General features: G+C 43.8%; 1 protein-coding gene across 2 annotated transcripts in view; it reads right to left on the bottom strand.

Annotated features, from left to right (window-relative positions):
• Positions 1–27568, bottom strand: part of NFIC (nuclear factor I C) — a 199224-nt gene that overhangs the window by 804 nt on the left and 170852 nt on the right. Inside the window, exon 13 of one of the 2 annotated variants that reach the window (XM_029614021.1) lies at positions 18466–18980. The exons of the other annotated variant lie outside the window; for it this stretch is intronic. Coding sequence (XP_029469881.1) covers positions 18963–18980 — 18 coding nt within the window. The 3' untranslated portion in view covers positions 18466–18962. Of the gene's footprint in view, positions 1–18465; positions 18981–27568 lie in introns of those variants that run through there. 2 annotated transcript variants of the gene reach the window in all.

Raw genomic sequence — 27568 nt, 5'->3', positions numbered from 1 at the left:
TGACACCTAGATCTCTTTCTTGGGTTGTAGCACCTAATATGGAACCCAACATCGTGTAATTATAGCATGGGTTATTTTTCCCTATATGCATCACCTTGCACTTATCCACATTAAATTTCATCTGCCATTTGGATGCCCAATTTTCCAGTCTCACAAGGTCTTCCTGCAATTTATCACAATCTGCTTGTGATTTAACTACTCTGAACAATTTTGTGTCATCTGCAAATTTGATTATCTCACTCGTCGTATTTCTTTCCAGATCATTTATAAATATATTGAACAGTAAGGGTCCCAATACAGATCCCTGAGGCACTCCACTGTCCACTCCCTTCCACTGAGAAAATTGCCCATTTAATCCTACTCTCTGTTTCCTGTCTTTTAGCCAGTTTGTAATCCACGAAAGGACATCGCCACCTATCCCATGACTTTTTACTTTTCCTAGAAGCCTCTCATGAGGAACTTTGTCAAACGCCTTCTGAAAATCCAAGTATACTAGATCTACCGGTTCACCTTTATCCACATGTTTATTAACTCCTTCAAAAAACTGAAGCAGATTTGTGAGGCAAGACTTGCCCTGGGTAAAGCCATGCTGACTTTGTTCCATTAAACCATGTCTTTCTATATGTTCTGTGATTTTGATGTTTAGAACACTTTCCACTATTTTTCCTGGCACTGAAGTCAGGCTAACTGGTCTGTAGTTTCCCGGATCGCCCCTGGAGCCCTTTTTAAATATTGGGGTTACATTTGCTATCCTCCAGTCTTAAGGTACAATGGATGATTTTAATGATAAGTTACAAATTTTTACTAATAGGTCTGAAATTTCATTTTTTAGTTCCTTCAGAACTCTGGGGTGTATACCATCCGGTCCAGGTGATTTACTACTCTTCAGTTTGTCAATCAGGCCTACCACATCTTCTAGGTTCACCGTGATTTGATTCAGTCCATCTGAATCATTACCCATGAAAACCTTCTCCATTATGGGTACCTCCCCAACATCCTCTTCAGTAAACACCGAAGCAAAGAAATCATTTAATCTTTCCGGGATGGCCTTATCTTCTCTAAGTGCCCCTTTAACCCCTCGATCATCTAACGGTCCAACTGACTCCCTCACAGGCTTTCTGCTTCGGATATATTTTAAAAAGTTTTTACTGTGAGTTTTTGCCTCTACAGCCAACTTCTTTTCAAATTCTCTCTTAGCCTGTCTTATCAATGTCTTACATTTAACTTGCCAATGTTTATGCTTTATCCTATTTTCTTCTGTTGGATCCTTCTTCCAATTTTTGAATGAAGATCTTTTGGCTAAAATAGCTTCTTTCACCTCCCCTTTTAACCATGCCGGTAATCGTTTTGCCTTCTTTCCACCTTTCTTAATGTGTGGAATACATCTGGACTGTGCTTCTAGAATGGTATTTTTTAACAATGACCACGCCTCTTGGACATTTTTTACTTTTGTAGCTGCTCCTTTCAGTTTTTTTTCTAACAATTTTTCTCATTTTATCAAAGTTTCCCTTTTGAAAGTTTAGCACGAGAGCCTTGGATTTGCACACTGTTCCTTTTCCAGTCATTAAATCAAATTTGATCATATTATGATCACTATTGCCAAGCGGCCCCACCACCGTTACCTCTCTCACCAAGTCCTGTGCTCCACTGAGAATTAGATCTAAAATTGCTCCCTCTCTCGTCGGTTCCTGAACCAATTGCTCCATAAAGCTATCATTTATTCCATCCAGGAACGTTATCTCTCTAGCGTGACCCGATGATACATTTACCCAGTCTATATTGGGGTAATTGAAGTCTCCCATTATTACTGCACTACCAATTTGGTTAGCTTCCCTAATTTCTCTTAGCATTTCACTGTCCATCTCACCATCTTGACCAGGTGGACGGTAGTATACCCCTATCACTGTAGTCTTCCCTGATACACAAGGGATTTCTACCCATAAAGATTCAATTTTGTATTTAGTCTCATGCAGGATGTTTATCCTGTTGGACTCTATGCCATCCCGGACATAAAGCGCCACACCTCCTCCCGACTGCTCCTCTCTGTCATTGCGATATAATTTGTACCCCGGTATAGCACTGTCCCATTGGTTATCCTCTTTCCACCATGTCTCTGAGATGCCAATTAAGTCTATGTCATCATTTACTGCTATACATTCTAATTCTCCCATCTTACTTCTTAGACTTCTGGCATTAGCATACAAACATTTCAAAGTTTGTTTTTTGTTTGTATTTTTATTCTGCTTTTTAATTGATAGGGATAAGTTAGAATTTTTTAGCTCAGGTGAGTTTTTAGTTACAGGCACTTGGACTACTTTTCTAATTATTGGAACCTCACTGTCGGGATGCCCTAATTCTAATGCATCATTAGTATCCTTTAAAGATACATCTCTCTGAACCATGCGCTGCTGAGCGACTGTCGGCTTTCCCCTTTGTTCTAGTTTAAAAGCTGCTCTATCTCCTTTTTAAAGGTTAGCGCCAGCAGTCTGGTTCCACCCTGGTTAAGGTGCAGCCCATCCCTTCGGAAGAGACTCCCCCTTCCCCAAAAGGTTCCCCAGTTCCTAACAAAACTGAATCCCTCTTCCTTGCACCATCGTCTCATCCACGCATTGAGACTCCGGAGCTCTGCCTGCCTCTGGTGACCTGCGCGTGGAACAGGGAGCATTTCAGAGAATGCTACCCTGGAGGTTCTGGATTTAATCTTTCTACCTAAGAGCCTAAATTTGGCTTCCAGAACCTCCCTCCCACATTTTCCTATGTCGTTGGTGCCCACGTGTACCACGACAGCCGGCTCCTCCCCAGCACTGTCTAAAATCCTATCTAGGTGACGCGTGAGGTCCGCCACCTTCGCACCAGGTAGGCATGTTACCAGGCGATCCTCACGCCCACCCGCCACCCAGCTGTCTACATTCCTAATAATCGAATCACCAACTATGACGGCCGACCTAACCCTTCCCTCCTGGGCAGTAGGCCTTGGGGAGATATCCTCAGTGCGAAAGGACAATGCATCACCTAGAGAGCAGGTCCTTGCTACAGGATCCTTTCCTGCTACACCTGGTTGGTGCTCTCCCATTATGAGACCTTCTTCCTCCAAGGCAGCACCAGGGCTGCCAGTCTGAAGTTGGGACTGGACTACTATGTCCCTGAAGGTCTCATCTATATACCTCTCTGTCTCCCTCAGCTCCTCCAGGTCTGCCACTCTAGCCTCCAGAGATCGGACTCGTTCTCTGAGAGCCAGGAGCTCTTTGCATCGCATGCACATGTACAACTTCTCACTGGTGGGTAAAAAATCATACATGTGACACTCGATGCAAAAGACTGGGAAGCCCCCCTCTTGCTGCTGGACTGCTGCCTTCATCTCAATTTTGATCAGTTCCTAGTTAAGTTTTAGGTTGCTATGGGAATAGGAATGTGTCTAAGTTCCTTTAAATGTATTAGTGAATTCACTATATGTCTGGTAGTGGCCTACTGGGGTCTGATCGAATTCTCAATAAAGTTTTTGTTGATGGGTTTTTGTTTTTTTTTTTGTGCAAGTGGCACCTGCCTATAAATTAAGGGATGAGCTTGGGGTGGGAGGGTTGGGAATTACAAACAGTCTAACTTTAGTTAGTCAGCCTGAGTGACTCACAGCTCCCTTGATTAACAAATGTTGTTCCCTATTCAAACCTAATCACACTACCTCAACACCTTTCCAAGGTGAGTAACTGAGCTGAACTATTCAACTTTTTTACTTTGGTATATACTGCTCCTAGCTTATTTCTAGCTTCTGGCTACTTTTTTGTGGGGTTTTTTTTTTTGTGTTTTTTTTTTTGTCTTTCAACACAATGCACTCAGTTATTATTAAATAAAACACTTAGCTCCTTAAAAGTCTGGAGGACACTTTAATAGTCAGGCAGACTTTTAAAAAATAAACATACTACCTACTGCTACCTTATTGACTGACTAAAAATACAAACAGTCTAACTTGTGTATTCACTGCCTACCTACTGCTACCTTATTGACTGACTATTTAAAAATGCAAACAGTCTAACTTGTTTATTCACTGCCTGACTATTAAAGGCACAAACACACTAAATAATATTCCCAAATAGTTAACTTTGCCCCAATACTTTTAAAAAAGTCAATGTCAATGTCCCAAGCAAAAACTTACTGATTCCTTTCAGCCACCAGCAAGGTGATCCTCTCCTCTCAGTGTTTCCTTTTTATTGTATCACTTACACATCCTCCATAGCAGAAGTAAAGTTATGCGACAGGGGATCCTGGCACCTGCCTGTGTGCGTACGTATTTACACACTAATTTGAAGCTGAAATCCAGGAATGCCCAGACCCTATCCATGCCCTGCCCCTTTTTTAAACTTTTCATTTGTGTGCACAACAGGAATTATGCACGCACATGGCCGGCTTTCAAAATCTGCTTGCTGCGTGCCAACCCAACATATTTGCGTATCTCTCGGTTTTGGCAGGCACGCTGGGCTTTTAAAATTCATCATTATATGCTTTGAATTATCAATAGGTTTTACCCCATTAAGTGCATTTAACGCTGGTAAATGGGTGGTGTAATAAAAGATATATTTTCTGAGAACATAAGAACATGCCATACTGGGTCAGACAAATGGGTCATCAAGCCCAGCATCCTGTTTCCAACAGTGGCCAATCCAGGTCATAAGAACCTGGCAAGTACCCAAACACTAAGTCTATCCCATGTTACTAGTGGCTATTTTCTAAGTGAACTTAATTAATAGCAGGTAATGGACTTCTCCAAGAACTTATCCAGTCCTTTTTTAAACACAGCTATACTAACTGCACTAACCACATCCTCTGGCAACAAATTCCAGAGCGTTATTGTGCGATGCGTAAAAAATAACTTTCTTGGATTAGTTTTAAATGTGCCACATACTAACTTCATGGAGTGCCCCCTAGTCTTTCTATTATCTGAAAGCGTAAATAACCGATTCACATTTACCCATTCTAGACCTCTCATGATCTTAAAGACCTCTATCATATCCCCCCTCAGCCGTCTCTTCTCCAAGCTGAAAAGTCCTAACCTCTTTAGTCTTTCCTCATAGGGGAGCTGTTCCATCCCCTTTATCATTTTGGTCGCCCTTCTCTGTAGCTTCTCCATCGCAACTATATCTTTTTTGAGATGTGGCGACCAGAATTGTACACAGTATTCAAGGTGCGGTTTCACCATGGAGCGATACAGAGGCATTATGACATTTTCTGTTTTATTCACCATTCCCTTTTTAATAATTCCCAACATTCTGTTTGTTTTTTTGACTGCCGCAGCACACTGAACTGACGATTTCAGTGTGTTATCCACTATGACGCCTAGATCTCCTTCCTGGGTAGTAGCACCTAACATGGAACCTAACATTGTGTAACTATAGCATGGGTTATTTTTCCCTATATGCATCACCTTGCACTTATTCACATTAAATTTCATCTGACATTTTGATGCCCAATTTTCCAGTCTCATGAGGTCTTCCTGCAATTTATTACAATCTGCTTGTGATTTAACTACTCTGAACAATTTTGTATCATCTGCAAATTTGATAACCTCACTCGTTATATTCCTTTCCAGATCATTTATATATATATTGAAAAGCACCAGTCCAATTACAGATCTGTGAGGCACTCCACTGTTTACCCTTTTCCACTGAGAAAATTGTCCATTTAATCCTACTCTCTGTTTCCTGTCTTTTAGCCAGTTTGCAATCCACGAAAGGACATCGCTACCTATCCCATGACTTTTTACTTTTCCTAGAAGCCTCTCATAAGGAACTTTGTCAAACGCCTTCTGAAAATCCAATATATGCACAAAACAGGTGCTTATGAGAACACCTGAGACAAATAACAAAACAGAATATATAAGGTATATCAGCACAATAAGCAAGAGTAATTTCCCCAACTAATAGGGAGTAATTATTATATACAAAAGCCTAGTGGAAGCCGTCACCTTCTTGGAACAGTGTCTCCAGGCCCTCCCAAATAGTGAGTCAACTAAGCAGGGTCTCAGTTGGAGACAGGTCAGTGCTGTGAGATCCCTTATCATTGAGAGATTTGGCTGCTGTTTGTTCAGAATCAGTTCTCAGCAGGGAATCTGTCTGGTATAGGGTGTTATATGTTGTTTAGACTGCAGATGCTCAGAAGGGATTTCTTTGTCTAACTTTACTGAAATATTACCAAGCTACTGATAAGAAAAACTACTGTGTATGTTCTCTAAAGATAGCGGACTTCTTGTCTTTGTAATCGCCATATTGTGACCACTAGCTTTGTACTTTCTCTAAATGTAACACATTCTTAACCAGAACTCAGCATATGTATAATCACTAATATCATGTTTCAGCTAACAAGTAAAGTCCAGTTTATACTAATCATTTCTCAGTCTCTGCTATGCTTAACTCTTAATATGCTAGCTGGTTTTAAATAAGTAGTGGTCTTATGCTTTTAATTAAGTCTGCTTCGTGACCTTGAAACTTGCAGACTTCAAGTTAGAGCAAGGGAGGGCTACTGGAGGGGGAGATTGCCTAACATTCCATGGGCCTATTTTCTTTAAGAGTACTGTGTGTCTGTGTTATTTTTTCTTAGCAAAAATATGCAGTACTCCCTAATAAGCTATATATTGACTTGTTCACCATAATGTCTGTTTCTTACATCCTCATTCACTATTTTAAGAACTTACTTTTATCATCATATCTTATCAGTAGTATCTTCTGATCCTACTTTTCACACAATGATGGGGGCCTTTCTTGTACATGTCTGTCACCTCACACTAATACAATGGGCTTTTGAAAATTGCTAGAATAGAATTTTACATTTATTTTCCTTTGAAAATGACCCTTGCATCTGAACACTGTGGGCCCTGGCCAAGGACTGTCGCTACAGTGGCTGTGTTGGAGGGGACACAAGACCTGGCTCGTTGTAATTGAACGCTCATGGCACCCAAGCCCAAAAGAGGCTGGTTCCAATTGAGCTGGAAAACAAGAAAATGCCGGGCCAAGAAAAAAAAATGTTTCAAATTTTATTTTCTTCTGTGTTGCAGTGAGGACTGTCCTTCAGTCCACTACAACAATAAAATCATGAGATCTTGCTACTTGAAGCCTGCAAATAACCTACTTCTCTCCCTGGTGATTTTGGATGGGACAGGGGGCAGGGCAGCGTACCTTCTTGTGTTTTGCTCGAACAGCAGGCAGGATGCTTTAGTGTGATACTGATTGTCCCCTCATGCTTTTGACAGTAGCAAGGACCTAGGCTTCGACAACATCGCCCTGGAGGTGGAAACGGAGTTAGAGCGAAGCAAGGAAGACAACGTCACGCCCCTGTGAGGGGGGATCCCAAGAGCTCCCAGATGTCTTCATTTCTAGACGTACCAACCTTCATTTAACAGTTTTGTTGGCTTCCTTTTGCAAGAGTTAAAAGAACAGAGACACTGTTGAAAAAATGTTTTGGGACATAAATTGATTGTGCATTAGGGGTGTGCAATGAGTATAATTCACTGAAGGGTCATGGATGCACATTATGGTGTAAGGCATGATAATAATGAGAGTTTAAGAGCATATAAGAAAAGAAAAAAGATTTTCTGGTCTAAAGAAATTACTGCCTTTGTAATTGTATGATTTCCTTGATATGGATAATGACATAGTTTGAACTTTTGTGAGCGACTTAATTTTTCTTGCTTTGTAAGGGTCATTCTGAATTGTCTGTTTTCCTTATTGTTTCTGTCTCGTGGGCCTTTTGGGTTTCCATTCGCTGCTTGAGTACTTTATTTAAAAAAAAACAAACCTAAATCATTAAGATACCACCTGCTCTCGACGTTTCAGGAACGTTTCCCATGCACTATCAAGCTTGTCACCATGGGCTGCGGCTTGCCGGTCCACCAGGACAAAAATTGTCAATAAAGTGAAGATCCTCTCTGTAATGATGGTTTCTTTTTTTTTTAATTATTTGAATCCAGCTTTGAGTAATTTTCTGCGTACCTGTGCTGGCACTCCCAGCATCTGTCAGGCCCAGCCTGACCTGGTGCAGGAGCGCCCTCCAGTGGTAAGAAAGGGAAAGGGGCAGGTAGTCGCAGGGGTGCAGCAAGACCAGAACTCTCTCGCAGAAAGCAAACCCTCTTCTTTTCTTTTCTAATGTTATTACATTTACCAAGCATACAGACATCGTAGAAAGTCAAGAAGAAACCCATTCCTTTTCTAATATGTAATGCAATCTAAAGCATATCTACCCCCTGCTCATCCCCCAATCTTCCCCTAGCTCAGTTTAACCGCGGCTGAACCCCGAGTGAAATCTCCTCCCCAAGTTACCTTGGATGGTAACTGGACTCTTATACCCCTGGAGAAAGGTCGCTAAGTACATCTTCCACCTTCCGAAAGACCAGGGCATCAGACCCAGTTAGGCGGGGTTTCTGGGCATAATCCGAGCACTGGCCAAACCAGTCCATTTAGGGGACAACGGTGGACAGCTCACAGTGTCGGAGGCTAGAAGCACGCATCTCGTGGCTGATTTTCCTTTGAAAACTGCCCACAAGGCACACATGTTAAACGAGCCCCACATTCATTTGCACCCGGCATTTGTGCTGGTGGCCGATCGCATGCCATTGAAAATGGGTGCATGCTGGCTGCTCCCCGACTTAAACACACCTGGGGGAATGCCCCCTTCCCCTCCATTATAAGCACAGGGTGCAAAAGAAAGCCGACACATGCTTTCAGCTGCTCTGAGAGGGGTCAATGTTCAGCCAAGCCAATCTACCCAATAAAATGCTGTGGAAATATTCCTCTCCGTTTGCAACTGGCAGTGAAAGAAAGCCGGCGCCACCCTCCGGTTAATGAAGAGAGCCAGGGTTGCGTACGGCGATGGGCCATGTCATCCCAGGCTCTGCCGCAGCGCAAGCCTTGACAAGTGTTGCTTCTCCAGTCGCCTGATGTGGCGAGGATCTGTCTGCTCCCAGACTCGCCTACGTGGGTGGGTTTCTCCTTTTTTCACCGCATCCACTCCGGGTGCTTTGTTCTCGAAATATTCCTAGAAGGGCTGTGAGGGCAAGGTTATTGTAAGGGAGAGTTTTCATAAAGCCACTCCTCAGCTAGCCTAAAAGTACCTTAGTTGGCTGGCCACTGACTGGCTTCCCGAAAATTCTCTGTCCATCACCTGCCTCTCTCCTTCAGTTACAGCCTCAGGGCAGCTCCTTGGGCAGACATTTTTTTTCTTCTGTTTCTTTTCAACCTGGATCTCTTGGCCCAGGGGATGCTGGTCAGGAAGCTGCAGTGCTTCTTCTCCTCAGGTTTCCCAACAGGGTGACTAGGGAGGCTGGGGCACCACAGCCTTCATCTGTGGCAGCTGGTGTTTTGCCTCTTTAATCCACTCACGTCCTTGGAAGCACTGGCATTCCTCTACAGGAGAAACAACAAGCAGGTTGCAGGCGACACCTTTACACTGGACTAACTCAGTGCATCTGTGACTGGCTTTTGAGAGCTCTGGAGGAGGAGATATAGTTATAATGCAAAAGGTTAGGCACCCCTGGTGAAACTGTATATTACAATGAATCTCTACCTGAACAGACGTCAACACAACCTTTACATGGTACGGAGTTAAACACGTTTTTGTAATATTTAATGCAAAATTACTATTTATTTGCTGATTTTAACAGATTGAAAATAATAAAAGTGAATATGGCATGTGCAGACGTTTGTTCACCCTTCCAGTTGATTCATTGCTGCCTTAATGTTGTTATAGTTGCTTGTAAGGCCCAAAGAGTAGATTGATTTATTAGGCTTTCTATCAGGTGAAGACAATTCCATGGTCGAGAAAATACTTGCATTGCACTCTTCTGATGTCTCATGTGATTGTTGTTGAAGCTACTTTTGATATTTGTCCTCGTCTTCGGGGGCGGGCCGCCCTCGGATGATTGTCTGCTCCATATTAAACTCCAGCACCCTCTTCTGGGGATGCCTAGGAATATCTCAGTGTCTTCTGGCATTTACTAAAAGCCGAGTGAAAACTGAGGGCTAGTCATGTGATCGGCGCTTGTACCTGCAAGCGGGAGGTGGCGGGGATGAGGAAGGAGTTTAGCGGCAGCTGAAGACAGCAGCTCTTCCCAACATACCGGGCCTACTTCCCTGGTCCTCCATGACAAATCCACAGGGACTGGCTAATTCCACAGGAAGGGCTGGATATTGCAGCCCCTTCACAAAGCTGCAGAAGTACGGGAGACCAGGAGCCCTGATTAGGATTATTACAAGACCAACACCAAATCCAACACCATTCTCTGTCTTATTACCAAGTTTTTAATAATCCACTCTGCCACCAAAACTAGCAAAGCCATCGTCCTAATCATCTGGCCTCTCCATGGTCAGTGAAGTTTGGGGTTTAACCATGATCACTTCATACAGGTTACCCCAATGAATTCTTGAAAGCTCAGTGCAGTCCTACCACTATTGTTAGTGTCATAGACACCTCTCCATGCAGGTGACCCCAGTGCTCTCTTGAAAGATCATATAGTTATGTCACTGCATTTGCCTCAGACTATTGAATCACTAGTTAATGACGAGGTTAGATTGATGCCTGTTTTCCTAAGGGTGTGATACCCTCACAAAGAGGGGAGTTGAGATGTAGATGTGTGCAGCTCTCTGAGCCTGAAAATTAAATCAGGAGAGGTCAGGATTTTCTTTTTTTTTTTTTCCCCTTACATAATGTATATGATTTTCATGACAAATTTTGAATAGCAGCAGGTGAAAAATTTGAAATCTCCAGTGTAAGCAGTAAGATCAGATGCCTATAGAAACAAAAAAAAGAGAAAGTGCTGCCCTCTGCTGGAGAAACAAATTAGTTGTGAAATCCTGAAACGTGGAGTGAACATCACCCAACATGGCTGTAAATATAAATATGTAATTGTAAATGTGGCAGCAGCGTCACAGCACCCCTTACTCTACAGCCTGCATATCATATCATAGGGTTGAAAGGGATCTCAAGAGCCATGTAGGCCACCTCCTTTCCTCTTGCTTCCAAACAGGATCTGCTGCAACTGAACCATCCCAGAAAAACATTTGTCCAGTTTGCACCATGCACCAGTGACAGACACTTCACAGCCCTTGTCAACATATCAGAGTAGTGATGGATTAAAGTGGGGGATGAGGCAGTTGCCAGGGGCTCAAGCCTAGAAGGGGCCCGCTTAGGGTCAGATTAAGGAGAAAGGCCAAACAGCATTTACCTAAATGAAGTAGCAAGTGTGAACCATAGCGGGACCCATAGCTGAGGATCTGCCCAGGGACAAAGGCACCCTTAATCTCTCCCTGTGCTTCATTATTTGCTGAACATCCAGCTCTTCTTAATGTGTATTGTAAATCACCCTCTGCTGTGATTTAAATCCATTATTTTTGTAATGCTAAAAATCTTCAATCCTAACCTCACGCTTTTCTGATCTGACTTGGAGTTTGTGGCCCCAAAGTGTCTGGATTCATTAGCATCAGAGCCTACAGTTGTATGCAAAAGTTTATGTACTCTCTGTCAAACTGTGCATTTCAATGAATGTCTAAGTGAACAGAAGTTGACACAACCTCTGCATGGTACTTTACACACAAAATCTTTCTGCAATGCTTAATGCAAATGTATTATTTCTTTGTTGATTTTAACAGATTGAAAATAATATAACAGTGAGTATGACATGCAAAAATGCAGACACCCTTCTAGTTGATTCATTACTACTTTTTAAAATAAGTTGCTTATAAGGCCCAAAAGGTAGATTGACTCATTGGGCTTTCTATTAATCAGGTGGAGACAATTCCATGGTTGAATAAATAATCTGATTCTTCTGACCTCTCATGTTGTGATTGTTGTTTTGTCTACTTTCAACAACCAAGAGCTTCTCTAAGCAGGTCATTGGAACATTTGAAAATGAAGATAATTCACTCTTACAAAGCAAAGGAAGGTTTAAAAAAAAGTCTTGAAACATTTCAAGCTAGCAGTTTCAACTAGGGATGTGAATCGTTTTAGGACGATTAAAATTATCGTCCGATAATTTTAATATCGTCTTAAACCGTTATGGAACACAATACAATACAGATTCTAACGATTTATCGTTATAAATCGTTAGAATCGTGAGCCGGCACACTAAAACCCCCTAAAACCCACCCCCGACCCTTTAAATTAAATCCCCCACCCTCCCGAACCCCCCCCCAAATAACTTAAATAACCTGCGGGTCCAGCGGCGGTCCGGAACGGCAGCGGTCCGGAACGGGCTCCTGCTCTGAATCTTGTCGTCTTCAGCCGGCGCCATTTTCCAAAATGGCGCCGAAAAATGGCGGCGGCCATAGACGAAAAAGATTGGACGGCAGGAGGTCCTTCCGGACCCCCGCTGGACTTTTGGCAAGTCTCGTGGGGGTCATGAGGCCCCCCACAAGCTGGCCAAAAGTTCCTGGAGGTCCAGCGGGGGTCAGGGAGCGATTTCCCGCCGCGAATCGTTTTCGTACGGAAAATGGCGCCGGCAGGAGATCGACTGCAGGAGGTCGTTCAGCGAGGGTTCCGGCGCCTCGCTGAACGACCTCCTGCAGTCGATCTCCTGCCGGCGCCATTTTCCGTACGAAAACGATTCGCGGCGGGAAATCGCTCCCTGACCCCCGCTGGACCTCCAGGAACTTTTGGCCAGCTTGTGGGGGGCCTCCTGACCCCCACGAGACTTGCCAAAAGTCCAGCGGGGGTCCGGAAGGACCTCCTGCCGTCCAATCTTTTTCGTCTATGGCCGCCGCCATTTTTCGGCGCCATTTTGGAAAATGGCGCCGGCTGAAGACGACAAGATTCAGAGCAGGAGCCCGTTCCGGACCGCTGCCGTTCCGGACCGCCGCTGGACCCGCAGGTTATTTAAGTTATTTGGGGGGGGGGTTCGGGAGGGTGGGGGATTTAATTTAAAGGGTCGGGGGTGGGTTTTAGGGGGTTTTAATGTGGCGGTTTTTCGATTTTTCGATTTTTCACGATTTTTAACGATTTTTTCACGATATTTTACCCCCCCAAACGGCAACAATACGATTCCCTCCCCCTCCCAGCCGAAATCGATCGTTAAGACGATCGAGGACACGATTCACATCCCTAGTTTCAACTGTTAGAAACATTGTTAAGAAATGGAAGTTACATGGAACTGTTGAGGTCAAGGCAAAATCTCGATGACCAAGAAAAATCTCTGATAGAACTGCTTGAAAGCTGGTTAGATTTTCAAAACAGGACCACAGAGCACTGCAAATAACCTGCTGAAAAGTATGTGAAATCGTGCGTGGGGGGAGGGGTCAGAGGATGTTAAGCAGAGCACGCTCACGCCCGCATGTATACAGGATAGAGCAATGGTGGTGAGGCTTGGGATCCTCGTTGAGGGTGAGTGTGATCTGGGGTTGGACAAGATGGGGTTTGTGAGGATGTTTTCAGAGTTTGATGAGGTGTATGTTTTTTACGTTTTTAGATTAGATAAGTTGTTCCCCTGATGCAGGCAGCTGTATGCTGCCGAAACACTGCAGCGTCGGGAATGGCTGAACATTAATATCGGGTTCAGCAGGACAAGATCTTCCAGGTGGAGCATAGTGGAAAAGAGCATATTTGCAGTGGAGAATTAGAGCAAATGAATCCTTGAAGGATTGCCTCCTTTACACGAGCATGTGGAAACAGACATTGGAAATAGATGAGCACCAGGATAGTTTGCTAGATAACTACGATGTGCACAGTGGGAGCACCTTCTTGATTTACTGCTCCAGTTGATGTGATGATGGTGCTGAATATGGGACTTTGAATTGCAGAAAAGGAGAGGGCTGTTTGGACACAGTCTAATAGTACATGATATATTAGGGATGTTCAATGGGTGCTATTGGTCTTTTAAATTGATGTTGGTTTAGGGAATATTATATGAGGTTAAATGTGATGGGCTTTATTATTGTATGTGGTGTATGTTGCTGTCTTTTAGGGTATGTGTTGTGTCGTGTCCTGAGTTATATGTTTGAGAGTGTTTGGAATGGGGCTCATATATTAAGAAATGGATATTACTGTTCATGTGAAATATGAACATAAAAAATTATGGAGTTTTTAGAAAGTGATAAATGAATAAATATGTTATAGACAGTTGTGAGTATAGTATATAGACTGTCTTTTGTGGTGTGTCCATTGGCCTGCTGAAAAGTCTGCCTGACACTGGAGTAGTCATCCACAGTACAGCACTGGTTACACAACAAACGTTTTCTATGACCCAATCACAAAAGTCATCATCTAAAGTATGCAAAACAAAACCTTGATAAGCCTAAAACATTTTGGAACTAAGTGCTTTGGACTGAGAAGACAGAAATTGCACTGTACTACTGCAACCAAAACAAAGATGCTTCCATTTCTTCGCAATGTTTCTGTCTAGCTAAATTGCTAGCTGGAAGCATTTCAGAGATTTTTTTTTATAACCTTCCACTGCTTTGTAAGAGTGAATTAGCATCACTTTCAAATGTTCAGATGGCTACATAGAGGAGCTCATCATTGTTTGAATCAGACAGAACAGCAACCACAACCTGAGAGGACTGTAAGGTCAAGAGTATTTTTTTCTGGAATTGTCTTCATCTGATTAATTGAAGGCCTGATGAGTCAATCAAATTTTTGGGCCTTAATAACAACTTTTAAATAAAAGTAGTAATGACACAGCTGGAAGGGTGTCCAAACTTTTGCACATGCCATATTCATTGTTTTACTTTTGTTCACTTACAGGTTCATTGAAATGTAGTTTGATAAGAGGGTTCCTAAACTTTGACTCTAATAATCCTGACTCCATGGTTCCACAAAGTATGAGGTTAAGAATGATTGAGATCTGTATGTCTTTCTTTCCACAGGAGAAAAAGACAAGAAATAATGGGCTTAGGTGCAGCACATCCTGCCTGAAAGTAAGAAGGGAGGTCCCTTTCAACCCTATGATACTGATCTATGAAGACATGGAACTAATATAAAATAGCACAGTAACAAAACTGCAGCAGATTAAGGTGCACTTGGCCCACCCAGTGCAGGGTGTAGAGCAGGGGTTGCTGTGATGCTGCCGCCACATATTTACAGCTGGGTGATGTTCCTTTCAGGTTTCAGGACTTTACAACTAATTGGTTTTTCCAGCAGAGGGCAGCACTTTACTTTTTTTTTTTCCATAATTGGCATAGGGATCTAACTGCTTAGGTAGGAGATTTCAAATTTGGCACACACCACTGTTTATTCAGAATTTGCCAGGAAAATCATATGCATAACGTAAGGGGAAAAAAAAGAAAACTCTTAACTGCTCCTGTTTTAATTTTCAGGCTGAGAGAGCTGCACACGTATGCATCTCAACTCCCTTCTTTGTGAGGGGCATCACACCCTTAGGAAGACAGGAACCATTCCAGCCACCTCATTAGGGATTCAGAAGTTTAAAAGCAAATGCAGCGGCAAATCTAAAAGATCTTGCAAGGGGGCCCCGGGGTTACCTGCATGGAGGTGCAATTATGATCCTAACCTCAGTGGTTGGACTGCACTGAGTTTATAAGAAGGTATCGGGGTAACCTGTATGAAGTTACCATTGTTAAAACCCAGATGTTTTGGACAATGGCTTTGCTAGCTTTGATGGCCGGATGGAGTACTAAAAACTTGGTAATAAGACAGAAAAGGGAAAGTGGGTGTCAGATTTAATGATGGTCTTATAATAATCCTAATCAGGGCTCCTGGCCACAGAAAGGCCGACAAATCTGGTCCTTCCCTTGGAATTTGCTAAATCCCCGCCCAACTACCGCGGATCAGGGAGCTAGGTCCGGCCGAGTCAGATCTCACAGCAAGGAGGAGGAATGTGGCAACACAGCAGATTGCATCGTCTTCCTCCTCCGCTACCCGGACAGTGTACAAAAGGAAAGCAGCAATCAGGCCTGGGCGGCGGAGGAGGAGGAGGCTGCTTGACTTGCTCCTGCTTCATCAGCTCCATCAGGGTCGGGGGTGGGAGTTTACTTAGCGTGGCTGGAGGCAGGGGCACGAAGGGAGGGATAAGAACAGAGGAGATGCTGAAGGGGGAGACAAAAGGAATGGGGAGAGGGGGGCACGGCCACAGAAAGAACTGCAAACTCCGTCCCTTCCGGCAGAATTCACCAGGCCCCACGGAATCACCGCGGGAATTCGCTGCTGCAGCGTCTGAGTCAGAGATCGCAGCAACCTCCCCCCTCCCCGTCTCCCGCCTGCTGCAGTGCAGCACAGGACGTCAAGCTGCTTCCGGCCAAATGTTACCCTTTGACCCATGGAGTACTAAGGCATCCCACATGGTTCAAAATATGAAAGCAACCCCAGGCAGCATCCAAGATGGGAGAGTAAATGAAAGGATTGGAGCCGGGGGGAGGGATAGATCAGAGGGTGAGCCGGGGAGGGAGGGGAAAGGATTATGGGCAAGAGAGTGAAGGGATCAGAGGCGCTGTGGGGTGTGAGTGAGGGGAGCAGAGAGTGAGAGGACCAAAAGAGCAGTGGGAATGGGAGAGAGAACAAGGATACCGGAAAAGTGGGAATGAACAGCTGGGTGTCAAGGAGGGGTGTGAGTGAATCATCCTCCCTCCCTTTCCCAGTCCAGATGCCTGTCTTTCTCCTCCCCCTTTCATTCCCTTTCCCACACTTCTCTTGATTCCCCCCGCACCTCTCCTACACCTCTATCCCCCCCCCCCCCCCCCCCTTCGCACCTGAGATTCCTTCTCCATTATCTAAGATCCCTTCTCCCCAAAATAGAACCCGGTAAATGAACAAGATGCAGAAATGTCAGAAACTGAACTTATTTTTATAAGGGAAAAGGATATTTTAATATGCAAATTTGCCACAGAATTTGCTAACTCTTGCAACAAAATCCTGAAAAATCTGCTGCAGGAAACTGGGAGCATCAGCAAAGGTGGTGAGGCTGGTACTGTAACAGATTCTGGGAACACCTGGGTCAGTTATAGGAAAGTGATAGGAAAAGGGGTTGAAAGTGCACGTAAAAGGCACGGGTGCCTGGGAGCTGGGGTTGGTTTGAGGACAGGAATTTATGCGCTCATCTACCCAAAGTGCAGAATTGCAACTGGGCAGACTGGGATGAGCCAATGTAGGCTTTTTCTGTCGTCGTTGATTAGGTTAGCATTGTAATCTTACAGGGCTATCCTAGATTTACTTTATTTGGTGCCATGCAGTGACAGGGAGATCCCAGTCCGGTGAGGGGTAAAACGGCAGAATACATGGGGCGGGAGGGGCCAAGTGATAAGTCTAAGGCAGAGGCAGGGTTGAGTGTGCACAGGGGCCTGCTCTCTGGAATGTACCCCTCACCAGACAAAAAATGAACCAGTACTTATCACCTCTCCAAAATTGCTGAAGGGCAACTTGTTTGGGCAAGCTTTTAGTTTATATCTTCGTAATCCGGAACAGGCAAGAAAGTTGTCTAAAAATCTTTTAAGTTTAGCAGCAGTCATTTCCAGCACCAGTTTTTATTTTTGCTTTTATTTTGCTTTTTATTATTTGTTTTAAATGTTCTGAAATGAATTTGTCTTATGTCTAACATTAATTGTTTTTTATTTATGAATCGCTTGATAAGCAATTCATAAATTTTACAAGAAATAGGTGAAGAGTGCTAGGCCTGGAGGCTGTGCTTATATGTGGGTAAGAGGGGGCACACAAAAGCATGAGGAGAGGGGTGGGGTTGCAGGGTAGAACATGGATTCAGTACAAAAAAAAAAACCACCTCTCACTATATCTAACATTTTATGTGCTGGATTGTATTTTTCTTCCCAGGATGTTAAAATGAGTGTGTCTGAGGTCTCCTTAATATTTCCTTATCATTAATAGTCCCTGGTTTTTTCCCCGGCGATGCCCTTGCCTCTCCATCTGTTTTCACTTTTGGGTGGGGGAGATGGGCTAGTATCGAGCCACAAAAGTAGGTCATTGCGCAGTGCTTCTGGGGGTCTCTGGTTATCTCCCGTCATTTCGGCATCTCCATTCTTCAGATCTGGGCAAACAAGAAGAATCAGATTGGGGGAAGATGGGGGGAGGGTTTACCCCTGTTACAGACAGAGCTGTGGCATTTACTTCCAAAGGAGGAGGAGCTGCCTGTTTTGTAAAAATGTGTTTAATGAATCTAAATGTTTTAAGACAGCCATGGCCAGAGACCCTGGGGTTAGGACGTGTCTGTAACGCTTTCGGTTAGGAGAGCAGTCAAGGAGATTCTTACCTCCAGCGCCCCCTATAATGACAAAGAGTTAGGCTTTAGGGACAGAGGGTACTTGTTTCTAGTGCGCAGCAGGACTCGCTCACACGCACCAGCCCTCAAAACAGATAAATTCACTCAGAAAGTTCTCCATGCTTCTGCTATTAGTGCCAGGTAGTTTGGTTTCCTCCCCCAGAAAGTGGTTGGAAGACAGGTGATACTGTTTCCCCACTTTTTTTTTTGTAGGGAACACAATGCATTCTGGAAAAAACACACTGATTTGGGATTGTATTAAAAGTTCCTTTATCAAACGCATTAGCTACGCTTGGGTGGCATAGATTAAATTGTACATTATCTTGTAAATCAGGCTGGGAATGGATTTGGAGGTAATATCTGCAATCTTGCTATTTAATGAACAGTCAGAATCTTGCAAATTCAGAGATAAACCTGTTTCTTTCTAGAGGGAAAAATTGCAGAGGCCCCTAGCCCGCAACACTACAAAACTATACCAGGTCAGATGCACCTCCTGCACAGCTGCCACCAACCTACAGGCCCATTCCTCGCTGACCCTGCCGCCACCTATGGGGATCGAAACACTGAGTTATATGTCAGCCCATCAGTGGCTGAACTATAAAACCAAACCAGGGCCCACATTTAGAACAAGCTGTTCGCACAGGGCCCTCTCAGTACAGATCCTCTCTGGAAACAGGTATTGCCTTTGCAGTTGTATTGACAAAGAGGCATTCTGGACTAACGGGACATCCCAGATGGGGACTTTTCTTCCTGTTATCAATGTGTCCTCTTAATTTGGATTTTCCATCTATATGAGAGAGAAAGGAAGAAATCTATACCCATGCATGACAGAAAACACTATTACATTGTATATGTCTATAAATATTACACACACATACAGAAATATGTCTTTCTTGGCTCCTGTAAACTGAAGTCATTTCTTTCTCTCATGAAAAGTACAGTATGAGCAGCAGTAATGCCAGCTTCTCCTACAAACGTCTTGCCTTCTCTTACAACCTAGTTTCTCATAATACCAATCTGGAGCACACCACCTCGAGGTAGGGCTGCGAGAAGAGTTCACGCTTCACATCCACTCAATCCTTGGTTTCTGCTTTGGGGGGGGGGGGGGGGGGGGTAATCAGCTGGACCCATGGTTATGAATGAGGAAGACACCAATGCAGTGGGACTGACCAGTGGCTTAACCCCTTTCTTACAGGGGCAGCCCTAACCCAGCGACTTTTTCCTGCAGAAATGTATACATAGCATGTAATAAACATACGCACTGCACACTTTACATACACGCACACTCGATACATACAAATGCATTTCTATTGGGACTGGCTAGCACTGGATTTAACCACCTGGTCCATTGCAGATCTTTACTCCAACCTAACTAGGGCAAGAAATCCGAAGCAAAAGACTGGGACCCACAACATGGACAGGGGGAAAAAAAAAACCCAAAACAAACTGTTTGGTAAAGTTGTAGCATAGCTTGTTTATTTTTTATACATTTTTAATTTTTTTTCTTTTTTGTTTTTTTTTCTTTTGTTTTTCTTTTGTTTTTTTATTATTTTTTTGCATAGGGGAAAACAAACAAAAAAAAAAAAACCATATGGACTTGCAGTAACATTTGTATGTAGGTGGGAGCGCATCAGCAGTCACTGTAATAATTGGCGTACACAATGTTATAATCAAATACGGTGAGGGAGCACCAGGGGCTTTCAAACCAAGCTGTCGTTCGGGTTGGACCCTCCCCTCCCCTCCCCTCCCCTCCAGCTTTCTCGGGCTAGCTGTGAAGTGTCGGTGGGAGCCAGACTGGGCTGCTCGTTTCAGATTTGCCCAGCCATTCCATGCTGCAGTCCCCACCTGTTTAATATTGCCAATTGGAAAGTGGTGAGGGGGGATGGGGGGGAGGGGAGGGGCATCCTGGGCAAAGAGGCATTGGGGGGGGGGGGGGAGGAGGGGGGAAGGTACAATGGAAATCCCAGAGAGTCCGTATCGGCGAGGTTTTGTGCGCCCTGGTGCATCGTGGGTATGTGCGCAACAAGCAAGCAAGCAACAGAATTAACTAGTTACTGTAATATTGGTAAAATATAAATGAAAAGAAAGAAAGAAAATCCTCAACAAGTACAAATCATAATCGCTCACACGGAACCAGCGCCGTCCTACTGAAAACATTGCCTTGTTTAGTTTTTTTTGTTGTCTCTCTCCTTACCCTCCCCTCCCGTCTCCAAAGTTTTTTGTTTTATTTTTTTTCCTAACAAAACCCCCTAACAAAAAAACGACATATAAAGGGGGTAAAAAAAAAAAAGAAAATTCTGAACATGACATCGGATGCTAAGAAAGTAGACAGAGAGGGACCCCCTTTCCAGAGCAGGCTGCCAAATGAACCCCAGGGGGCCACAGTACCTGCAGTCCTAATTTTTTTTTTTTGGAGGGGGGGGAGGGAAGGGAATTAATTTCTTTTGAAAAATGAAGAAAACACCCTATGGCGTTTTAGTGTTTTTTCTTTATTTAAAGCTTTTTTATTTTTTAAAAATTCTGCAAATGGATGTGAACTCTCTCTCTCTCTCTTGTCCCCAACATGAATGTGGCCCTGATGCTCTCCCCCCAACCAATGAAAAAATGTTGGCTGCCCTCCCTTCCCAGCGAACCTGGCTCAATTTCTCCCCTTAGCGGTCAGCTAATGGATCGCACAACAATCTTGTAGGGAGGCGGCACGACGGCCAAACTCTGAGGAAGGTGAGGCACGGGCTTGGAATGGAGGAAGCGTGGCAGGGCGCAGTCCCGTGGCTGGAGGCCTCACTTCTGCCTGGCTGGACAAGCTGAGCCAGTCCTGGCTGTCACCCCAGCGCATCTCTACAGCCTGACTGGGAGGCAGGCAGGCTTTCTATGTTTAATCACTGTGGGGAACCTGTTTTGGCCAATGATTTGGTCCCCATCTCTGAGCAGAACACGGTATGCCAGGATGGCAGCTGGTTTGCTGGACACCTTCCCCGACCAGCAGAGACTGAAGGGTGCACTCTGCGCACCCCTTTCCCCTTCTGGATTATAGTTTATTTTTTTTTATATATATACCATTTATTCCTGGGCGTGTGTTCTTTCCTTCATTTGAGTTAGTCACCCATAATTTTCTGGACATAATTTCAGTTTAGACCAATTTCTTTTCTATATTTAGTCTCTACCTTTCCCAAGTCCCGTCCCCCCTATCTAAAGAGCTAATGTCCCTTTAAGAATGATATACCCCTTTAGGGAGGGTCACTTGCCCTGTTAGTCTGCTCGAGCCTGTTTTTCTATTCTTTGCTGGGGGCCAGATTGGCTCAGCCTACCACCCCCACACCCCCTGATGACCTGGTGGGCCAGCTGACCACCGCTTCGTGGATTTTCTCCATCCATCTTTAGTACAGCGTGCAGTGCGTAAGGGGGGGGATAACTTCCTGCTAGCCCTCTCCTTCCAGCATCCTGGTTCGTCTGACAGCTGTGTTTGAAAAGGGGATCCCTTTGACAGAGAGGAGGAGGGGGGGGCTGTGCAGATCATACAAAAAAAAAAAAAAGTCCCCTTCTTCCCCCTCCCCACCACCCCCCTCCCCCCCCCCCCCCACAGGAAGACGGTCTTTACACGCAGAAGAAGAAACCCATACTCGCCAGGAACAATGTATCTGGTCAAGTTAAAAAACAACCACTCACATCAATAAAGAACCTGTGTTAAAAAAAAAAAAAGCCAGCAGCAAAATGTTAAGAGGCACTCCTAGTTGATGTTTTTTTTTGGTACTGATTTATTTATAATGCTGCTGCCTTTTTTTTTTCTTAATTATTGATCAGCAGTTCAGGCTGCCGTATCCTGAAATGGTTTTTAAAATGAAAAAAAAAAATCTCTAACGCAAAGCTCCACCTTGAATGGAATAAAGGTTGGGTGCATTCAAGGACACTGCAGTTCTTTTAGCTTCTTTATATTCTTGTCTATAATCTCTTTTTTTTTTTTTTTAAACGTTTGGGTCACAATGATAAATGCAGACGGAATCCAATCCAGGAAGACCGATGCACCTCCCCATCCCCAGCCACTTCTCAGCGGAGGAACAGGGGGGGGGGGGGGGGGATAAGGATCAGAGAAGGGCCATGCTACATTGGAGGGTTGGTTTTTTTTTTTTTTGAGGGGGGGGTCAGGATCATGAGGGGGGGGGAAAGGTCCTAGACTCTTAAGAATCCAGGACTATGTGCAAAATAGGGAACAAAAAAGGCGAGAATGTTAATTCATAGTACAATAATCCCTCCCTACACAATATACATTATATAGTAATAAGAGCTTCATAGTGCAGCGTTGGGTACCGTCAGCACAGCCTCCACTGCTCTATGACAGTGTTGAAAGGACTTGTCTGTTCTGAGGTGTTTATGCAGAGTCCTGTGCGGCTCCTTCCCTCCTCCCCATCCCAGTGAAAATAGCACTACATTTTCATCTTCTTTCACAAGAAAGAAGGTTTTTTTACAGCTTACAGAGTTTGGGTTTTTTTTTTTTTCATGCCCTGGGAGACCCAGATCATGAGCTAACCACTGCAGCTCTATAATCAAGATCTATAGCTGTACACACACACACACAGACACATACACATACACACACACTCTCTCTCTCTATGGCTCACAGGATCTAGAAGTTGACTAGAACTTGAGACCTTGTAGTGCATTTAGTACTCAGCAGGTCTTCCTTCGCCTTGCTGACATAGAGACCAGCAGTTGAGTTGGGCTGGGTCCGCGGGCCACTTAATTGAAGTTCAGCAGAATCAGAAGCACGTGGAGGGGGAGGAGAGGTCAGGGTTTTTTTTTTAAAGAGCAGCCCAGAGGCCAGGCTGGTCACAATTTTCAGAGGAGGGGTTTGGAACAGTTTTGGGTTTTTTTTAGGGGGTTGGGGGCAGTTTTACTGCTGAATAGTGGATGATCTCAAAATCAATTTTACTGCCAGCTGACTCCATACAAACTAGGATCAAACAAGAGGCTGCCACTGAGCAGCTGATTGTCTATAGAAGCTCTGGAAGAGCATTTGTGTAACCACAAAACACCAACACAACCTTTTCTGCGCTCTGGGTCTAGTGCCTGCTCATCTCCTCTCACTCCCTCTTCTACAACGGCTCCGTATACACAACACACACTCACACACACAAAATCTGGCACAGCTATACTGCCAACTCAAGAGTCTTAAGTGCCCCTCCCATGAAAACAGCTGAACAGCTTCTTTGCTTGGTCATACCATTCAAAGTTACTGAAACATGAAATAATATCTGGTTCTTTTCCTACAGCTGAAGGACACATGGAGGTGTTAGGATGCTTCTATTAGTAACGAAAAAAGAAATCACTTAGTAACAGGGGTGGGATGAGGGGACAAACAAACTCCCCCCCCCAACAAAAACAATACAATGATACAACATCCTGGGGGGGAAAAAGAAAGCTGAATGAAGAGAAGACTGAGATGGAATTTGCATATTCCCTTCCAACTAAGCCAAGTGGCACATTGCAAAGGGGACAAGGGACACACAGAACCCCTTTACGAAGGACAAATAATCCCTATATACTACAGAACTAAATTAGCATGCTGTGGTAGCCTGTCTTCACAACCATTTTATGGCGTGTGGCGATGACATCATCATTGCGTGCCAGTGGGCCCTTGCTGAAACTATACTGCAACTGGAGAAAGGCTGGTGGATGTGGAGCAGTGCAAAACTGTTACAGGGCTTGAGGTAGGGGGATTCTTTGGTCTCATTGGTGGGAACTGGCTCTAAGGCATTGGTTCCCAGACCAGCTTTCCACTAGGATTATCAGCTGACCCCCATGAAATATGGAAACCACCCTTATGGACATACTGGAATTATGAGTCCGTAGGCACAACAGGGCAAATCCAGGACTGGCTCATTTTATCCAGATTATAGGGGTTGATTGATTGATTGATAACAAGTGGAAAACTGGCATGGGAATAAACAAAAACAAACAAACAAAAAACAAGATCAAAATGACAAGCCATCCGATCTGATTCATGGCTGGAAAACCAATTCATAATTAAATATCAATTGCTTTCAGCTTATAGGGAACCCCACAGCAGGTTCTTTACTAATCTGCTATAAACCACTTTGGGTAACCCTCTTGGGCTAAAAAGGATGACCCAAAGATAGACAAATAAGCCATTGCAACAAGGAACTGGATCTACTCTGTGGGATCTGCCGGGTACTTCCTAATGACCCAGGCTGGCCACTGTTGGGGACAGGATGCTGGGCTCGACAGACCTTTGGTCTGACCCAATGTGGCACATCTTATTTTCTTAGATTTTGAAATAAAACTAAGTGCTTTTCTTTTGCAGCCTTGGTTCAGTGTTCCTCCAGGTGACACCAAACTCGTGTATAACTGATGGGATTCTCAGGACCCATGCGGGCGTTATTCATCACCAAGATATTTTTAGATTGCAGGTGATCCTTAACCAGAACAAAGGGAACATTCTGCACCCCCTCTTGTATCCTTGTGTTGGTTTAGGTTGAAACCCAAGGTAACCTCCACAGTTTAAGGTTTCTGGAAACCAGGCTGCACACTACTATTTTTTTTTTTTGACTGGTTTCTAAAAGCATTTGAAGATGTGTAGTCCTATGGAGAAAACTAAACTACAAATCTCAGAATGCTATGGACTGGGATTAAAAAAAAAACCCAAAACAAAAGAAACAAACAAAAAACATGACTGAACCTGCTTACTCTCCTGACCTAGAGCCATGTGCTTACTGTTTGGTTACCATCAGAAATCAGCATGGACTGGGAAACTTGAACAGCTGAACTTAAAAGGCAGATTCAGCATGCAAAAAACATGAACATCAGCTCAGGATATATTTCCATTCTAGCAGTAAATGACCACTTCTCCCTTTGGCTGGACAAAAAGATCAGTGTTCACCAAAATGAGTTGTTTTGGAACTCCTTAGAGCCACAAGTTGCCAGCCATCTCCACCAAAAAGACATGCCCACTGTCCATCCCCCAGCCCCCAGCCCCTTTTTTTCTTAAAAAGAAAGTACGAATGAAATTGGTTGCCAAAGTGGCATTTTTTTTTCTTGCACGGGAAGCTGTGTAATAACATTTTGTGCCAATTAGGAAATATTAGCCTTGCAAGGGTATTCCAAAGGGAAGTCATTCCAAAGTCATCGCCAACCCTCCCAGAGGCGAGCAACCACAGCTCTTCATCTCCTGCCCTACTTATTCTTTTTTATTTTTTTTTTTTAAACATCTTTTCTTACATTTTTTAAAAAATAAACTAATTACCAGCATTGCATTGTCCTTGCAGAAACAATACTGTACATTGCATATAAAGTAATTCCGGAGAATGCTCAGAGGCCCATTCCCACATCAGAAGCATGCACCACACACACACACACACACTCTCGGTCCAGCGTCTTCTCCCGTCATGCTTAGCATATAAAAATTCAACAAGAGTTAAGTGCCTTACCCCCTCCGACCCTACCAAACTAAAAATGAACAAAAAAAAAAAAAAGAAATAGAAACAGGATCACTGTACAGATTCAAACGCGTCTTAAATCTCCCAAAAGCGGTTTGTCCAGGTCTGACAGAAAAAAATCTTCTTTGCAAACTAAGGAAGCTTTCTGCTTCAGTGTACACACTGATTCTCTCTAGTGTCAAAAATGTGTTGAGTTGTTTATCCAGACAACACTGATTGCTGCCTTTAAGCCAAGGCTCCTTCTTGGTCACAGTTATTCTAGCTTCCTTTTCCCCTTCTGCTATATATCATATTTCAGTGGGGGTTTGTTTTTTTTTTAGGATGGTGGTTACTGGCGCACTACCATTTTCCAAAGAGCTGAATTCTTTTTTATTTTATTTGTCCTCTAGACAATTTTTAACTGCTGCCATGATTTTCGGCTTGGCAAGGCCCAACTCAGATTTCCTTTCCTTCCTGCTGCAATGTGCTAGGGTGGTCTTAAAGCCAGGTGCTGCCCCTGCTATACAGAACGCTTCCACAAAGAGCCTTCCCTCCTTTAACTCAGTAGCCTATGCTTTAAAAGTACAGGAATATGCAAAAAAAAGAAAAAAAAAATCCTTAAAGGATATGAAGTCACTGTATTTTGTGCAAATGGTAAAGAATTTAACCTGGTCAGACTGAACCACCAGGATAAAAGCGGGTGATGCACGAACAGGAGAATATATTCATATATGTGCATCTAATAATATCATTACTTATACATATATATGAAAACATATGTAATATGAGGATCATTCGGAATACTAGTACAATGATACAGAGTATTTGTGTGTTTCATCATTACATTTCTTTTCTTCCTTAACAACAGGGAAAAGCTCCATGCAACACCCACAAGAGTTCACGAAGTCCGAAGGCTGGAGCAGTCAGCATTTATTTCCGCAGCATGCACAGAACTGAATAAGGGGCCTTTTTGCATCCCCCTCCTCAGCCTGAGGAAACTATGAGGAGGGGGAGGCCGCAAGTCACTCTCCTACCTCACCTCCCCACCTCTGCCCAATCCTTCTTGCTCCTTGCCCAAAATGCCCTCACAGTCTGGTGCTTTCTGCTGAGTGCCCCTCCCGTTTACCCCCCCCCCCCCCCCGACAAAGCAGAGATCCTCATTCACCCAGCTTTCATTCACCAGAGGCTCTTCTCAGACCAGGGACCAAAAAGAAGATGATTTTAACCAAGCATGGGCAAAATTCAAAAGAAACGCTCCAATTTTAAAACAGAGCAATATTGCAAATGTTGGGGAGACAGGAGACTTTCAAACTCTCTGTCATTAGAATAAAGTAGCAAATTTCATTCAACGATTTAAATTATTATTTTTAATTAAATTGAAGGGAATCTAACAGACACCCCCCCCCCCCCAAAGGGAGTCTTGCTCTGGGTCTACAATCACTGATTATCCCTTTAAAATAAAAAATATATCATTAAAACAAGAACGCCATTGTACTTCCTATAGAGAAAAATAATGTGGTTTTCTGATTTAAGGATAAAGCACAAACATAATCAAACCAAATGAATATATATCTTTTACATACAGCTTCACAGCTGCTGTCTGAGAACACCCTCACCCTCTTCCATCCTTCCCCTATCTCATACGCTGGGCATGAACATTGTGGCTTTGACTTGGTCAACAAAGTGGTGCACGATTAGCCAGACCTGATCCCCCAAAGGAAATTAAAAAACAAAAGTAAGCCCCAAAATGAGATTCCGAAAGGCTGCAGATTATCTGAATTCAAACAATTCCTGCATGCAGACACAACTGGCCCTGCATCTGTTTCCATACCGTGGTTTTATTACCAGCTCCCTGGAAGACGGACTTAAGGGGAGAATTAGCTCTAAGGAACAGGAGAAGCCTCTCTGCCAGGCTAGAACGACCAAGGACAAACCAAGAGCCACG

Source organism: Rhinatrema bivittatum, chromosome 8, assembly GCF_901001135.1.
Source record: "Rhinatrema bivittatum chromosome 8, aRhiBiv1.1, whole genome shotgun sequence".
NCBI classification, from domain to species: Eukaryota; Metazoa; Chordata; class Amphibia; order Gymnophiona; family Rhinatrematidae; genus Rhinatrema; species Rhinatrema bivittatum.
The sequence above is the reverse complement of the archived record's forward strand: the minus strand, read 5'-3'. Positions and strand labels throughout refer to the sequence as shown.